This window comes from Mustelus asterias, chromosome 5 (assembly GCF_964213995.1).
Source record: "Mustelus asterias chromosome 5, sMusAst1.hap1.1, whole genome shotgun sequence".
Classification (NCBI taxonomy): domain Eukaryota; kingdom Metazoa; phylum Chordata; class Chondrichthyes; order Carcharhiniformes; family Triakidae; genus Mustelus; species Mustelus asterias.
Window position 1 is genome coordinate 10,552,007 of NC_135805.1, and position 18,485 is coordinate 10,570,491.

An 18,485-nucleotide genomic window follows, 5' to 3' on the forward strand; every position below is an offset into this window, starting at 1 on the left:
AGGCTGCTGTACGATCCATTCATTGGCTTGAGAAGCTCTCTGGTGTAGGGCACAGTCCAGTGAAGCAGCAGTGAGCCACGTCTCAGTGAAACAGAGGACACAGTGAGTCAGTATTTACAGTGGGTATCCAGGAGTGGGTCAGTAGTTACGGAGGATATACGGGAGTGGGTAAGTATTTACGGCAGGTTTCCAGGAGTGGGTCAGTAGTTACGGAGGATATACGGGAGTGGGTAAGTATTTACGGCAGGTTTCCAGGAGTGGGTCAGTATTTACGGCAGGTCTCCGGGAGTGGGTCAGTATTTACGGTGGATATACGGGAGTGGGTCAGTATTTACGGCAGGTTTCCGGGAATGAGTCAGTATTTACAGTGGATATACGGGAGTGGGTCAGTATTTACAGCGGATATCCGGGAGTGGGTCAGTATTTACAGTGGGTATCTGGGAGTGGGTCAGTATTTACAGTGTGTATCCGGGAGTGGGTCAGTATTTACAGTGGGTATCCAGGACTGGATCTGTATTTACAGTGGGTATCTGGGAGTGGGTCAGTATTTACAGTGGGTATCCGGGAGTGGATCAGTATTTACAGTGGGTATGCAGGAGTGGGTCAGAATTTACAGTCGGTATCCGGGAGTGGGTCAGTATTTACAGCGGGTCTCCGGGAGTGGGTCAGTATTTACAGCAGGTTTCCGGGAGTGGGTCAGTATTTAGAATGGGTATCCGGGAGTGGGTCAGTATTTACAGTGGGTCTCCGGGAGTGGGTCAGTATTTACAGTGTGTATCCGGGAGTGGGTCAGTATTTACAGTGGGTATCCAGGAGTGGGTCAGTATTTACAGTGGGTATCCGGGAGTGGGTCAGTATTGACATTGGGTATCCGGGAGTGGGTCTGTATTTGCAGTGGGTATCCGGGAGTGGGTCAGTATTTACAGTGGGTCTTCAGGAGTGGGTCAGTGTTTACAGTGGGTATCCGGGAGTGGGTCAGGATTTACAGTGGGTATCCGGGAGTGGGTCAGGATTTACAGTGGGTATCCGGGAGTGGGTCAGTATTTACAGTGGGTATCCGGGAGTGGATCAGTATTTACAGTGGGTCTTCAGGAGTGGATCAGTATTTACAGTGGGTATCCGGGAGTGGGTCAGGATTTACAGTGGGTATCCGGGAGTGGATCAGTATTTACAGTGGGTATCCGGGAGTGGGTCAGGATTTACAGTGGGTATCCGGGAGTGGGTCAGGATTTACAGTGGGTCTCCGGGAGTGGGTTAGGACTTACAGTGGGTATCCAGGAGTGGGTCAGTATTTACACTGGGTATCCAGGAGTGGGTCAGTATTTACAGTGGGTATCCGGGAGTGGGTCAGTATTTACAGTGGGTATCCGGGAGTGGGTCAGGATTTACAGTGGGTATCCGGGAGTGGGTCAGGATTTACAGTGGGTATCCGGGAGTGGGTCAGGATTTACACTGGGTATCCGGGAGTGGGTCAGGATTTACAGTGGGTCTCCGGGAGTGGGTTAGGACTTACAGTGGGTATCCAGGAGTGGGTCAGTATTTACACTGGGTATCCAGGAGTGGGTCAGTATTTACAGTGGGTCTCCGGGAGTGGGTCAGTATTTACAGTGGGTATCCAGGAGTGGGTCAGTATTTACACTGGGTATCCAGGAGTGGGTCAGGATTTACAGTGGGTATCCAGGAGCAGGTGAGGATTTACAGTGGGTATCCGGGAGTGGATCAGTATTTACAGTGGGTATCCGGGAGTGGGTCAGGATTTACAGTGGGTCTCCGGGAGTGGGTTAGGATATACAGTGGGTATTTGGGAGTGGGTCAGTATTTCCTGTGGGTATCTGTGAGTGGGTCAGTATTTGCAGTGGGTATCCGGGAGTGGGTCAGTATTTGCAGTGGGTATCCCGGGAGTGGGTCGGTCTTGACAGTGGGTATCCGAGAGTGGGTATCCGGGAGTGGGTCAGTATTCACAGTGGGTATCCGGGAGTGGGTGAGTATTTACAGCGGGTTACCGGGAGTGGGTCAGTATTTACAGCGGGTATACAGAAGTGGCTCAGTATTTACAGTGGGAATCCGGGAGTGGGTCAGGATTTACAGTGGGTATCCGGGAGTGGGTCAGTATTTACAGTGGGTATCCGGGAGTGGGTCAGTGTTTACAGTGGGTGTCCGGGAGTGGGTCAGTATTTACAGTGGGTATCCGGGAGTGGGTCAGTATTTACAGTGGGTGTCCGGGAGTGGGTCAGTATTTACAGTGGGTATACGGGAGTGGGTCAGTATTTACAGTGGGTATACGGGAGTGGGTCAGCATTTACAGTGGGTATCCGGGACTGGGTCAGTATTTACAGTTGGTGTCCGGACGTGGGTCAGGATTTACATGGGTATCCGGGAGTTTGTCAGTATTTACAGTGGGTATCTGGGATTGGGTCAGGATTTACAGTGGGTATATGGGAGTGGATCAGTATTCACAGTGGGTCTCCGGGAATGGGTTAGGATATACAGTGCGTATCCGGGAGTGGGTTAGTACTGACAGTGGGTATCCGGGAGTGGGTCAGTATTTACAGTGGGTATCCGGGAGTGGGTCAGTATTTACAGTGGGTATCTGGGAGTGGGTCAGTATTTACAGTGGGTATCCGGGAGTGGGTCAGTATTTACAGTGAGTATCTGGGAGTGGGTCAGGATTTACAGTGGGTATATGGGAGTGGATCAGTATTTACAGTGGGTATCCGGAAGTGGATCAGTATTTACAGTGGGTATCCGGGAGTGGGTCAGTATTTGCAGTGGGTATATGGGAGTGGATCAGTATTTACAGTGGGTCTCCGGGAGTGGGTTAGGATATACAGTGCGTATCCGGGAGTGGGTCAGTATTTACAGTGGGTATCTGGGAGTGGGTCAGTATTTACAGTGGGTATCCAGGAGTGGATCAGGATTTACAGTGGGTATCCGGGAGTGGATCAGTATTTACAGTGGGTATCTGGGAGTGGGTCAGTATTTACAGTGGGTATCCGGGAGTGGGTCAGTATTTACAGTGGGTATCTGGGAGTGGGTCAGTATTTACAGTGGGTATCCAGGAGTGGATCAGGATTTACAGTGGGTATCCGGGAGTGGATCAGTATTTACAGTGGGTATCTGGGAGTGGGTCAGTATTTACAGTGGGTATCCGGGAGTGGGTCAGTATTTACAGTGGGTATCCAGGAGTGGATCAGGATTTACAGTGGGTATCCGGGAGTGGGTCAGTATTTACAGTGGGTATCCGGGAGTGGGTCAGTATTTACAGTGGGTAACCGGGAGTGGGTCAGTATTTACAGTGGGTATCCGGTAGTGGATCAGTATTTACAGTGGGTATCCGGGAGTGGATCAGGATTTACAGTGGGTATCCAGGAGTGGGTCAGTATTTACAGTGGGTATCCGGGAGTGGATCAGTATTTACAGTGGGTATCCGGGAGTGGGTCAGTATTTACAGTGGGTGTCCGGGAGTGGGTCAGTATTTACAGTGGGTGTCCGGGAGTGGATCAGTATTTACAGTGGGTATCCGGGAGTGGGTCAGTATTTACAGTGGGTATCCTGGAGTGGGTCAGTATTTACAGTGGATATCCAGGAGTGGGTCAGTATTTACAGTGGGTCTTCAGGAGTGGGTCAGTATTTACAGTGGGTATCCGGGAGTGGGTCAGTATTTACAGTGGGTATCCGGGAGTGGGTCAGTATTTACAGTGGGTATCCGGGAGTGGGTCAGTATTTACAGTGGGTACCCGGGAGTGGGTCAGTATTTACAGTGGGTATCCAGGAGTGGGTCAGTATTTACAGTGGGTATCCGGGAGTGGGTCAGTATTTACAGTGGGTATCCGGGAGTGGGTCAGTATTTACAGTGGGTCTCCGGGAGTGGGTCTCCGGCAGTGGGTCAGCATTTACAGTGGGTATCCGGGAGCGGGTGAGGATTTACAGTGGGTATCCGGCAGTGGGTCAGTATTTACAGTGGGTATCCGGGAGTGGGTCAGTATTTACAGTGGGCATCTGGGAGTGGGTCAGTATTTACAGTGGGCATCTGGGAGTGTGTCAGTATTTACAGTGGGTATCCGGCAGTGGGTCAGTATTTACAGTGGGTATCCGGCAGTGGGTCAGTATTTACAGTGGGTATCTGGGAGTGGGTCAGTATTTACAGTGGGCATCTGGGAGTGGGTCAGTATTTACAGTGGGCATCTGGGAGTGGGTCAGCATTTACATAGAACATAGAAAAAATACAGCACAAACTGACCCTTCAGCCCACAAGTTGCGCTGGTCATGTCCCTACCTATCTCGGCTTATATATAGGCTTACCTATAACCCTTAATCCTATTAAGTCCCATGTACTCATCCAGGAGTCTCTTAAAAGACCCTATCGAGTTTGCCTCCACCACCACTGACGGTAGCCGATTCCACTCACCCACCACCCTCTCAGTGAAAAACTTACCCCTGACATCTCCTCTGTACCTACCCCCCAGCACCTTAAACCTCTGTCCTCTGGTAGCAGCCATTTCAGCCCTGGGAAAAAGCCTTTGAGAATCCACCCGATCTATACCTCTCAACATCTTCTACACCTCTATCAGGTCAACTCTCATCCTTCATCTCTCCAAGGAGAAAAGACCGAGCTCCCTCAGCCTCTCCTCATAAGGCATGCCAACCAACCCAGGCAATCTTCTCTGCACCCTTTCAATCATTTCCACATCCTTCCTGTAATGAGGCAACCAGAACTGAGCACAGTACTCCAAGTGGGGTCTGACGAGGGTCTTATAAAGCTGCATCATTATCTCCCGACTCCTAAACTCAATCCCTCGATTAATGAAGGCCAGCACACCATACGCCTTCTTAATCACCTCCTCCACCTGCGGGGCCTCCGGGAGTGACAAACAGCAAGGGTCCCAGAACAGGTCCCTGGGGCACTCCACTGGTGACCAACCTCCATTCAGAAAAAGACCCGTCGACAACCACTCTCTGCCTTCTGCAGGCAAGCCAATTCTGAATCCACAAGGCAACAGCCCCTTGGATCCCATGCCCTCTCACTTTCTCGAGAAGTCTTGCATGGGGGACCTTATCGAATGCCTTGCTGAAGTCCATGTAAACCACATCTACCGCTTTTCCTTCGTCAATGTGTTTAGTCACATTTTCAAAGAACTCCACCAGGCTCGTAAGGCACGATTTGCCTTTGACAAAGCTGTGCTGACTACTTTTGAGCATACTAAACTTCTCTGAATGTTCAAAAATCCTGTCCCTCAGGATCTTCTCCATCAACTTACCAACCACTGAGGTTAGACTCACCGGTCGGTAATTTCCTGGACTGTCCCTATTCCCTTTCTTGAAAATAGGAACCACATCCGCAATCCTCCAATCCTCCGGAACCTCTCCCGTCTCCAACGACGACGCAAAGATCATCGCCAGAGGCTCTGCAATCTCTTCCCTCGCCTCCCACAGTAACCTGGGGTACATCCCATCCGGTCCCGGTGACTTATCTATCTTGATGCTATTCAAAATTTGCAACACATCCTCTTTCTTAATGTCCACATACTCAATCCTTTCAGTCCACCTCAATCCTGTAGTACAACCACCCAGGTGTTATTCCACCGTGAATACCGAGGTAAAATATTCATTAAGCACCTCTGCTCTTTCCTCCGGTTCTGTACAGACTTTCTCACCTTCACCTTTTATAGGTCCTATTCCTTCACATCTCATCCTTTTACGCTTCACATATTTATAGAACATAGAACATTACAGTGCAGTACAGGCCCTTCGGCCCTCGATGTTGCGCCGACCAGTGGAACCAATCTAAAGCCCCTCTAATCTACACTATTCCAATATCATCCATATGTTTATCCAATAACCATTTGAATGCTCTTAATGTTGATGAGTCCACTACTGCTGCAGGCAGAGCATTCCACGCCCTTACTACTCTCTGAGTAAAGAACCTACCTCTCACATCTGTCCTATATCTATCACCCCTCAATTTAAAGCTATGTCCCCTCGTGCTAGCCAACACCATCTGAGGAAAAAGGCTCTCACTATCCACCCTATCTAATCCTCTGATCATCTTGTATGCCTCTATTAAGTCACCTCTTAACCTTCTTCTCTCTAACGAAAACAACCTCAAGCCCCTCAGCCTTTCCTCATACAATTTTCCCACCATACCAGGCAACATCCTGGTAAATCTCCTCTGCACCCTTTCCAACACTTCCACATCTTTCCTATAATGCGGCGACCAGAACTGTACGCAATACTCCAAGTGCGGTCGCACCAGAATTTTGTACAGTTGCAGCATGACCTCCTGGCTCCGAAACTCAATCCCTCTACCAATAAAAGCTAACACACCGTACGCCTTCTTAACAACCCTATCAACCTGGGTGCCAACTTTCAGGGATCTATGCACATGGAAACCCAGATCCCTCTGTTCATCCACACTACCAAGTACCTTACCATTAGCCCAGTACTCTGTATTCCTCTTACTCCTTCCAAAGTGAATCACCTCACACCTTTCCGCATTAAACTCCATTTGCCACCTCTCAGCCCAGCTCTGCAGCTTATCTATGTCCCTCTGTAACCTGCCACTTCCCTCCGCACTGTCTACAACTCCACTGACTTTAGTGTCATCCGCAAATTTACTAATCCATCCTTCCACGCCCTCATCCAGGTCATTAATAAAAATGACAAACAGCAGTGGCCCCAAAACAGATCCTTGCGGTACACCACTAGTAACTGAACTCCAGGATGAATATTTCCCATCAACCACCACCCTCTGTTTTCTTACAGCTAACCAATTCCTGATCCAAACCACTAAATCACCCTCAATCCCATGTGTCTGTATTTTCTGCAAAAGCTTACCATGGGGAACCTTATCAAACGCTTTGCTGAAATCCATATACACCACATCAACCGCTTTACCCTCATCCACCTCTTTGGTCACCTTCTCAAAGAACTCAATAAGGTTTGTGAGGCACGACCTACCCTTCACAAAACCGTGCTGACTATCCCTAATCAAATTATTCCTTTCTGGGTGATTATAAATCCTATCTCTTATAATCCTTTCCAATACTTTGCCCACAACAGAAGTAAGGCTCACCGGTCTATAATTACCAGGGTTTTCCCTACTCCCCTTCTTGAACAAGGGGACAACATTTGCTATCCTCCAGTCTTCTGGCACTGTTCCTGTAGACAATGATGACACAAAGATCAAAGCCAAAGGCTCTGCAATCTCCTGTCTAGCTTCCCAGAGAATCCTAGGATAAATCAGATCCAGCCCAGGGGACTTATCTATTTTTACCCTTTCCAGAATCGCTAACACCTCCTCCCTATGAACCTCAATCCCATCCAGTCCAACAGCCTGCATCTCAGTACTCCCCTTGACAACACTGTCCCTCTCCAGCGTGAATACCAACGAAAAATATTCATTTAGTGCCTCTCCCATCTCTTCAGACTCCACGCACAATTTCCCACTACTGTCCTTGACTGGTCCTAATCTTACCTAGTCATTCTTTTACTCCTGACATACCTATAGAAAGCTTTAGGGTTTTCCTTGATCCTATCTGCCAAAGACTTCTCATGTCCCCTCCTGGCTCTTCTTAACGTTTTCTTTAGGTCCTTCCTGGCTAACTTGTAACTCTCAAGTGCCCTAACTGAGCCTTCATGTCTCATCTTAACATAAGTCTCCTTCTTCCTCTTCACAAGAGATTCAACCTCCTTAGTAAACCACGGTTCCCTCACACGTCTGCTTCCTCCCTGCCTGACAGGTACATATTTATCAAGGACGCGTAGTAGCTGTTCCTTGAACAAGTTCCACATTACAATTGTGCCCATCCCCCGCAGTTTCCTGCAGGGGGTGGGCACAAGAACGCCTTAGGGTTCTCCTTAATCTTACCTGCCAAGGCCTTCTCGTGACCCCTTCTGGCTCTCCTAATTTCTTTCTTAAGTCCCTTCCTACAAGCCGTATACTCATCTAGATCCCTATCATCGCCTAGCTCTCTGAACTTTTTGTACGCTTTCCTTTTCTTTCTCACTAGGTTCAGCGCAGCTTTCATGCACCATGGTTCCCGTAACCTACCAACACCTCCCTGTCTCATCGGAACATTGTCATGCAGAATTCCAGACAAACATTCCTTGAAAATCTGCCACCTTATTTCAGGATGTGGAGATGCCGGCGTTGGACTGGGGTGAACACAGTAAGAAGTTTAACAACACCAGGTTAAAGTCCAACAGGTTTATTTGGTAGCAAAAGCCACACAAGCTTTCGAGGCTCTGAGCCCCTTCTTCAGGTGAGTGGGAATTCTGTTCACAAACAGAACTTATAAAGACACAGACTCAATTTACATGAATAATGGTTGGAATGCGAATACTTACAACTAATCCAGTCTTTAAGAAACAAAACAATGGGAGTGGAGAGAGCATCAAGACAGGCTAAAAAGATGTGTATTGTCTCCAGACAAGACAGCCAGTGAAACTCTGCAGGTCCACGCAACTGTGGGAGTTACAAATAGTGTGACATAAACCCAATATCCCGGTTGAGGCCGTCCTTGCGTGTGCGGAACTTGGCTATCAGTTTCTGCTCAGCGACTCTGCGCTGTCGTGTGTCGCGAAGGCCGCCTTGGAGAACGCTTACCCGAATATCAGAGGCCGAATGCCCGTGACTGCTGAAGTGCTCCCCAACAGGAAGAGAACAGTCTTGCCTGGTGATTGTCGAGCGGTGTTCATTCATCCGTTGTCGCAGCGTCTGCATAGTTTCCCCAATGTACCATGCCTCGGGACATCCTTTCTTGCAGCGTATCAGGTAGACAACGTTGGCCGAGTTGCAAGAGTATGTACCGTGTACCTGGTGGATGGTGTTCTCACGTGAGATGATGGCATCTGTGTCGATGATCCGGCACGTCTTGCAGAGGTTGCTGTGGCAGGGTTGTGTGGTGTCTTGGTCACTGTTCTCCTGAAGGCTGGGTAGTTTGCTGCGGACAATGGTCTGTTTGAGGTTGTGCGGTTGTTTGAAGGCAAGAAGTGGGGGTGTGGGGTTGGCCTTGGCGAGATGTTCGTCTTCGAGATGTTAGCCTGTCTTGATGCTCTCTCCACTCCCATTGTTTTGTTTCTTAAAGACTGGATTAGTTGTAAGTATTCGCATTCCAACCATTATTCATGTAAATTGAGTCTGTGTCTTTATAAGTTCTGTTTGTGAACAGAATTCCCACTCACCTGAAGAAGGGGCTCAGAGCTGCGAAAGCTTGTGTGGCTTTTGCTACCAAATAAACCTGTTGGACTTTAACCTGGTGTTGTTAAACTTCTTACCTTATTTCAGCACTTTTCCTCGAGAATGCCTCCTTCCAATTTACGCCTCTAATCTCCTGCCTGATGGCTTCATATTTCCCCTTACTCCAGATAAACACTTTCCCAGCTTGCCTGATCCTATCTCTTTCCAATGCTAGCATAAAGGAGATAGAGTTACGATCACTATCCCCAAGATGCTCCCCCACTGAGAGATCCGGCACCTGTCCAGGCTCATTAGTCAGTACCAGATCGAGTACAGCCTCCCCTCTTGTCGGCTTATCCACATGCTGTGTCAGGAAACCTTCCTGAACACACCTAACAAACTCCTCCCCATCCAAACCCCTTACCCTCGGGATATTCCAATCGATGTTTGGGAAATTAAAGTCTCCCATCACGACAACCCTGTTATTCCTACATCTCTCCAGGATCTGTTTCCCTATCTGCTCCTCAACATTCCTGTTACTATTGGGCGGCCTGTAGAAAACACCCAGCAAAGTTATCGACCCCTTGCAATGGGTATCCGGGAGTGGGTCAGTATTTACAGTGGATATCCAGGAGTGGGTCAGTATTTACAGTGGGTATCCGGGAGTGGATCGGTATTTACAGTGGGTATCCGGGAGTGGGTCAGTATTTACAGTGGGTATCCGGGAGTGAGTCAGTATTTACAGTGGGTATCCGGGAGTGGGTCAGTATTTACAGTGGGTATCCGGGAGTGAGTCAGTATTGACAGTGGGTATCCGGGAGTGGGTCAGTATTTACAGTGGATATCTGGGAGTGGGTCAGTATTTACAGTGGGTATCCGGGAGTGGGTCAGTATTTACAGGAGGTTTCCGGGAGAGAGTCAGTATTGACAGAGGACCCCTCGGAACAGGTTGGTATGTAGAATGGGTATTTACCCCTCCAGTATATTATAGACATTAGTTTAAAAACAGTGCATATTGCATTAATACTTTTGTGCATATATAACATCCATCCATCCATACAAACATAACACACTGCACTCTGCCATTACAGCTGTTACTGCAGTTGAACAAGTAAAATAAATATAACAGTGGATTGAGTTTACATTGTTAGCTTTTAGCACTGGGAACAAAAGACATCTTGAAAGGATTTTTCCGGGCAATAGGCATTCTAAAGCGCCAGCTCAAAGGGAGCCTTTCAAACTGAGGATATAAAGAGCAAGAGGGATTCCCAATGATGGCCTGAGCTTTCCTAATAACTGCATTATTAAATAGGCTGTTGAGCTGTGTCTGCTCTGTACCAATGATTTTACCTGCAATGTTGACTTTTTGCATTTCACACTCAGGTTACCATACCAGACTGTCATGTTGAATGTTTGGATGCTCTTTATCAGACGTTCGTACGCCTTCTCTAAAACATCTTGACTCACTTCAAACCCTCCCAGTTTTCTGATTAAAAACAGCCACTGGCTAGCCTTTTGAAAAATACAGTCGGTGTTCTCTGTGAAGCTTAGCTTCTGGTCCATGTGTTCCCAGATACTTGAAACACTCTACAACCTCTACCCCAGCTGGTCATTAAGATACAGAGGTTCACACTTATGCAGGCCAATGCTATATAAAAGTAACTCTTTGGTTTTATCGGCATTGATTACATAGCTAGTCTGGTCCACCATCCTTTCTACTCCCTCAACTGCCAATCAAGAATTTATCTAATTCAGCCTTAAAAATATTCACCACTCTCTGGAGAAGGACGTTCACAGACTCACAACCCCCGAGAGAAATAAATTCTCCTAATCTTTGACTTAAATGAGAGATCTCTGATTTTTAAACTGTATCCCCTAGTTCTAATTTCTCCCACAAGGGGAAACATCCTTTCAGCATCCACCCTGTCAAGTCCCCTCAATATCGTACATGCTTCAATAAGATCATCTCTCATTCTTCTAAACTCTAATGGGTACAGACCCAAACTGTCCAACCTTTCCTCATAGGATAACCCCTTAATTCCAGCAATCAGTTGAGTGAACCTTCTCTGAGTTGCTTCCAATGCAACTATGTCTTTTCTTAAGTAAGGAAACCATCTGTAAAGAGTATTTCAGATGTAGTCTCTCTAATACACTCTACAACTGTAGCAAAACATGTCTATTCCATTCCACTTGCAATAAAGAACAACATTCCGTTTGTCTTCCCAATCATTTGCTGTACCTGCAAACTAACTTTTTCCGATTTGTGTGGCAGGACACCCAGATCCCTCTGTACTACTGAATTCTGCAATCCCTCCCATTTAGATAATTTGAGGCTCAAAATGGGCATGATCACATTTTCTCACATACTCCACCTGCCAATATTTTGTCCACTTAACCTAAGTCCTTTTGTAGATTCCTTATATCCTATTCACAACTTAGTTTATTACCTATTTTTGTGTCATAAGCAAATTTAGCAACCATACATTCAGTCCCTTTATCCAAGTAATTAATAACTACTGTAAATAGTTGAGGCCCCAGCACTGATCCCTGTGGCATTCCACTTGTTATATCTTGCCAAATGATCTATTTATCCCTACTTTGTTTCATGTTTGCCAACCAATCCTCTACCCACACTAATATATTACACCCAAAACCGTAAGCTCTTATTTTGCACAGAAAGTAACCTTTGAGGTGGCACCTTGTCAAATTCTTTCTGGAAATCTAGGTACCTTTTATCCACGTTATGCATTACTTCCTCAAAGAACTCTAACAAATTAGTCAAACACTTTCCTTTCACAAAACCATGTTGACTCTGCCTGATTGCATTGAGATTTTTTATTATCTCCGTAATAATAGATTCCAGAATTTTCCATGACAGATATTAAGATAACTGGCATGTAGTGTCCTATTTTCTGTCTCTCTCCTTCCTTGAATAGAGTTACATTCACTATTTTCTAATCGGATGGGATCTTTCCAGAATCAAGGGAATTTTGGAAAATTCAAACCAATGTATGTACTATTTCAGCAGCCATTTCTTTTAAGATCAGAGGATGAAGTCCACCAGGTCCTGCGGACTTGTCAATTTGCAGTTCTAATAATTTCTCAATACTCCGTTCACTGATTATAGTAATTGTTTTAGGTTCTTCCCTCCCTCTCGCTGCATACAAATTCTTGTATTCTCTATAGTGAAAACACATGCAAAATATCTCTTCAATTTATCTGTTATTTCCTTACTTTCCATGATTAATTCCCCAGATTCACACCCCTATAGAGGATCAACATTCTCTTTACTCTTTTCCTTTTTAAAATCCTGTAGAATCTCTTGGCCTGTTTTATATTTCGAGCTCGCTATTTCTTGTACTCACTCCCTCTATTTTTTAAGCCATTCTTTGCTGTTTTTTACATTCTGTCCAATCTTCTAACCTACTAAAATTTGCAGAACTATATGTTTTTCTTTCAATTCGATACAATTTTTAACTTCCTCAGTTAGTCACAGATGGCACATTCTTCCTCTCGAGTCCTTCTTTCTCACTGGAACGCATCTTTGCTGAGTGTTACTACATATCTCCTCGAGTATCTCCCACTGCATCTCCACTGACTTATCCCTTAACTTATCTTCCCAGTTCACTTCAGCCAGCTCTGTCTTCATAAGATCACAATTTCCTTATTTAAGGTCAAAACACTACTCTTATACCTACCTTTCTCTACCTCAAATTGAATGCAAAATTTAATCATGTTATGATCACTGCTACCTAGAACCCTTTACTGAGAGTTCTATGGCCTGCTCTATGGTTGGCTGTAGAACATGTTGCTCTGAGAAATTGTTCTGAAAACATTCTTGAACACATCTTCCCGACTACCTTTACCAATCCGATTCGTCCAATCTGTTTGGACCATGGCTGTAATGAGGTCAAGTGGTCCTGGCTAGTACCCAAACAGTGTGTCAGTGAGCAGGTTATTGCTGTTTAAGTGATGCTTGACACAAATGTTGAGGACAACCTCCATAGATTATTTTGATGATTGTGTGTAGATTGATGGGTTGGTAATTTGCTGGGTTGGGCTTGTCCTGCTTTTTGTGGACAGGTCAAACCTGGGCAATTTTTCAGATTCTCAGCTCGATGTCAGTGCTATAAATGTACTGGAACAACTTGGCTAAGAGCGCGGCTGGTTCTGGAACACAAGATTTTAGCAATACAGCCCAATCCTTTTCTGCTCAGTTACTTATCCGGAGTACATCCTGTGTCTTTGCCACTCTCCAAGCTTCTTCCAACTGGTGTTCAACATGGACGAGCATTGATTCTTCAGTTCTGGAAAGGTGGGAAGTGGCAATCAGCAGAATGCTTTCTTGCCCATTTTCCACCTGATGACATGAGGCTTTTTGTCAGTTTTGAGGACTCTCAGGGTCTCTCCCTCTCTCTTCTAGTTATATACCACAGTGCTGCTAGTTATATACCACAGTGCTGCTAGTTATATACCACAGTGCTGCTGTCACATATGAGAGAGTGATGGCGGAGTCCGGGACTTGAGCTATAAAGTATTATTTGGTTAGTTCCTGTCAAACTGCTTCTTGATTACTTTGTGGGACAACTCTCCAACTTTAGCACAAAGCCCCAGATGACAATGAGGAAATTGCAGAATTGCCATTGTTGTTTCTGGTACCTAGACAGATGCCGAATAATGCTTTTTAATTTTTTTTGTAGTGATTTGTTAGTAAGTGGCTTATTAGGCCATTTCATTGAGCATTTAACCACATTGCAGGCCTTTAAATTATTGTTATTGATGTGTGTACTTTTTAGCTGCAACCATAGTCTATAATGTTAGTACTGTAATGCAAGTGGTCAAAGGACAATGTGTCTTGTTTAAATCTTAGGAGAAAGCACCCTCTTGTGGCCACAGTTTGGTATCAAACCAAGACAAGTGAACCAGAGTCATCCCCATGGTCATTGCTGACTGAAGGAACTGTAACTGACCGTGACGCTCCTGCAATAACGTAGCATCTTCAACATAGCACATCACTAACAGAACAAACCAAGCTACTGCTTGTCATTACATTCCAAAAGCATTTCACTGGTTCAGAACCATTCGTAAAAGTCCTGAGAATATGAAAGATGTGACAGAATTTTTTTTTAGATTCACAGATGTTTACAGTACAGAAGGAGGCCATTCAGCCCATCATGTCCACTCCAGTCAATAAAGATCTGACTGCGCTAATTCTATTTTCTTGGCCCATAGTCCTGAAGGTTATGGCAGCGCAAGTAAATATCTAAATATATCTTAAATGCTACGAGAGTTTCTGATTCAACCGCCCTTTCAGACAGTGAATTCCAGAATCCCACCGCCCTCTGGATGAAAAAGTTTCTCCTCAACTCCCCTCTTAGCCTCTTATCTTAAATCAATACCCCCTGGTTATGACCTCTCTACAAATGGACAATATGCCTTCCTGTTCACTCTATCTAGGCCCCTCCATAGCCTCATACACCTCCACCAGCTCCCTCTCAGCCTTCGCTGCTCCAAGGAAGTCAACCCCAGCCTATCCCATCTTTCCTCACACTCAGACCCTCCAGTCCAGGCAACATCCTGGTAAACCTCCTCATCACTCTCTGCAATCACATCCTCCATAATGTGGTGACCAGCTATGGCCTAACCAGTGTTTTATACACTTCCAGCATGACCTCGCTGCTCTTGTATTCTATGTCTCGACTAATAAAGGCAAATATTCCATGTGCCTTCTTAACCTCCTCATCTACCTGACCTGCCACCTTCAGCAATCGGTTTTAAGTTTATTTATTAGTGTCACAAGTAGGCTTACATTAACACTCCAATGAAGTTATTGTGAAAATCCCCTAGTCACCACTCTCTGGCACCTGTTCAGGTACACTGAGGGAGAATTTAGCATGGCCAGTGCAACTAAACAGCACATCTTTTGGACTGTGGGAGGAAACTGGAGTAGCCGAAGTAAACCCACACAGACAATGACCCAAGTTGGGAATCGAATCTGGGTCCCTGGCACTGTGATGCAGCAGTGCTAACCACTGTGCCACCGTGTCACTCCCTCCCATCTCTCCACTCCACCCTCTCCTGTGCACCTCCTCTCCCTCCCAGGTCCTCACCATCTCTCTCTCCCTCATATCCTCATCACCTCTCCCTAATCCCCATCCCAAGGCCCTCTCTAAGCCATCCTCCCTCCATTTCACTGATACTGAAGTGATGTCCAGCTCTCTGCACGGTACTGGCCTGCCTCCCTCGCTGTGCTTTCAGTTGGAATATTGAGCATCCCAACAGCAGTAGGACAGATCATCAGTGAGCCAACACAAAGACACTCGCCTGGGATGGAGACAATCTGTCCACCTGCAGAAGCTGGGAAGCGAAATACCGTCTGTTGTCCTTGCTGCGACTGACTGGTCACCACCTGCCCCTGTTGACCCTGGATGGACAGGGAATGCTGCTGTAGCTGCCCAATTGGGATGGTTGGTGTGCCTGGTAATGCTGTACCTGTCAGAGGGAAAATACACAACAAGCTCAGCCAGGGATTGGAGCTACGCACACACACTGATGGGAAAGGATCAGGGCAGGATACGGGGTAGAACAGAGTTATGGGGGGGAGGGGGTGGGGCACGGCGGAGAGCCGGGGAAGGGAGCGGGGGGGGACGTGGGGAGCGGGGACGACGACGCGGGGAGCTGGGGGGGGGACGCGGGGAGCTGGGGGGACGCGGGGAGCGGGGGGGGACGCGGGGAGGACGCGGGGAGCGGGGGGGACGCGGGGAGCGGGGGGGACGCGGGGAGCGGGGGGGACGCGGGGAGGACGCGGGGAGCGGGGGGGACGCGGGGAGCGGGGGGGACGCGGGGAGCGGGGGGGACGCGGGGAGCGGGGGGGACGCGGGGAGCGGGGGGGACGCGGGGAGCGGGGGGGACGCGGGGAGCGGGGGGGACGCGGGGAGCGGGGGGGACGCGGGGAGCGGGGGGACGAGGGGAGCGGGGGGGACGCGGGGAGCGGGGGGGACGCGGGGAGCGGGGGGGACGCGGGGGGGGGACACGGGGCGGGGAGCGGGGGGGACACGGGGTGGGGAGCGGGGGGGACACGGGGCGGGGAGCGGGGGGGACACGGGGCGGGGAGCGGGGGGGACACGGGGCGGGGAGGACACGGAGCGGGGAGCGGGGGGAGGCGGAACGGAGAGCGGGGGGAGGCAGAACGGAGAGCGGGGGGAGGCAGAACGGAGAGCGGGGGGAGGCAGAACGGAGAGCGGGGGGAGGCAGAACGGAGAGCGGGGGGAGGCAGAACGGAGAGCGGGGGGAGGCAGAACGGAGAGCGGGGGGAGGCGGAACGGAGAGCGGGGGGAGGCGGAACGGAGAGCGGGGGGAGGCGGAACGGAGAGCGGGGGGAGGCGGAACGGAGAGCGGGGGGAGGCGGAACGAAGAGCGGGGGGAGGCGGAACGAAGAGCGGGGGGAGGCAGAACGGAGAGCGGGGGGAGAGGGAACGGAGAGCGGGGGGAGGCAGAACGGAGAGCGGGGGGAGGCGGAACGGAGAGCGGGGGGAGGCGGAACGGAGAGCGGGGGGAGGCGGAACGGAGAGCGGGGGGAGGCGGAACGGAGAGCGGGGGGAGAGGGAACGGAGAGCGGGGGGAGGGGGAACGGAGAGCGGGGGGAGAGGGAACGGAGAGCAGGGGGAGAGGGAACGGAGAGCGGGGGGAGGGGGAACGGAGAGCGGGGGGAGAGGGAACGGAGAGCGGGGGAGGGGGAACGGAGAGCGGGGGGAGAGGGAACGGAGAGCGGGGGAGGGGGAACGGAGAGCGGGGGGAGAGGGAACGGAGAGCGGGGGGAGAGGGAACGGAGAGCGGGGGGAGATGGAACGGAGAGCGGGGGGAGAGGGAACGGAGAGCGGGGGGAGAGGGAACGGAGAGCGGGGGGAGAGGGAACGGAGAGCGGGGGGAGATGGAACGGAGAGCGGGGGGAGACGGAACGGAGAGCGGGGGGAGGGGGAACGGAGAGCGGGGGGAGGGGGAACGGAGAGCGGGGGAGGGGGAACGGAGAGCGGGGGGAGAGGGAACGGAGAGCGGGGGGAGGGGGAACGGAGAGCGGGGGGAGAGGGAACGGAGAGCGGGGGGAGGGGGAACGGAGAGCGGGGGGAGAGGGAACGGAGAGCGGGGGGAGAGGGAACGGAGAGCGGGGGGAGAGGGAACGGAGAGCGGGGGGAGAGGGAACGGAGAGCGGGGGGAGGGGGAACGGAGAGCGGGGGAGGGGGAACGGAGAGCGGGGGGAGAGGGAACGGAGAGCGGGGGAGGGGGAACGGAGAGCGGGGGGAGAGGGAACGGAGAGCGGGGGGAGAGGGAACGGAGAGCGGGGGGAGATGGAACGGAGAGCGGGGGAGGGGGAACGGAGAGCGGGGGGAGGGGGAACGGAGAGCGGGGGGAGGGGGAACGGAGAGAGGGGGAGGGGGAACGGAGAGCGGGGGGAGAGGGAACGGAGAGCGGGGGGAGAGGGAACGGAGAGCGGGGGGAGATGGAACGGAGAGCGGGGGGAGGGGGAACGGAGAGCGGGGGGAGAGGGAACACAGAGCGGGGGGAGATGGAACGGAGAGCGGGGGGAGAGGGAACGGAGAGCGGGGGGAGGGGAACGGAGAGCGGGGGGAGAGGGAACGGAGAGCGGGGGGAGATGGAACGGAGAGCGGGGGGAGATGGAACGGAGAGCGGGGGGAGAGGGAACGGAGAGCGGGGGGAGATGGAACGGAGAGCGGGGGGAGAGGGAACGGAGAGCGGGGGGAGATGGAACGGAGTGGGAACGGAGAGCGGGGGGAGGGGAACGGAGAGCGGGGGGAGAGGGAACGGAGAGCGGGGGGAGGGGGAACGGAGAGCGGGGGGAGAGGGAACGGAGAGCGGGGGGAGGGGGAACGGAGAGCGGGGGGAGAGGGAACGGAGAGCGGGGGGAGAGGGAACGGAGAGCGGGGGGAGGGGGGAACGGAGAGCGGGGGGAGAGGGAACGGAGAGCGGGGGGAGAGGGAACGGAGAGCGGGGGGAGAGGGAACGGAGAGCGGGGGGAGAGGGAACGGAGAGCGGGGGGAGAGGGAACGGAGAGCGGGGGGAGAGGGAACGGAGAGCGGGGGGAGAGGGAACGGAGAGCGGGGGGAGAGGGAACGGAGTGCGGGGGGAGGGGGAACGGAGAGCGGGGGGAGAGGGAACGGAGAGCGGGGGGAGAGGGAACGGAGAGCGGGGGGAGGGGGGAACGGAGAGCGGGGGGAGGGGGAACGGAGAGCGGGGGGAGGGTGAGCAGAGGGAGGGGGCACAAAGAGCGGGGGGAGGGGGAACGGAGAGC

General features: G+C 50.7%; 1 protein-coding gene across 4 annotated transcripts in view; it reads right to left on the reverse strand.

The window, feature by feature from the left end:
- The window catches only part of LOC144493358 (serum response factor-like), a 240,806-nt gene that overhangs the window by 105,578 nt on the left and 116,743 nt on the right, over positions 1-18,485 (reverse strand). For 3 of the 4 annotated variants that reach the window (XM_078212162.1, XM_078212163.1, XM_078212166.1), the window contains exon 4: positions 15,503-15,670. The exons of the other annotated variant lie outside the window; for it this stretch is intronic. In XM_078212162.1, coding sequence (XP_078068288.1) covers positions 15,503-15,670 — 168 coding nt within the window. The remainder of the gene's footprint in view (positions 1-15,502; positions 15,671-18,485) is intronic. 4 annotated transcript variants of the gene reach the window in all.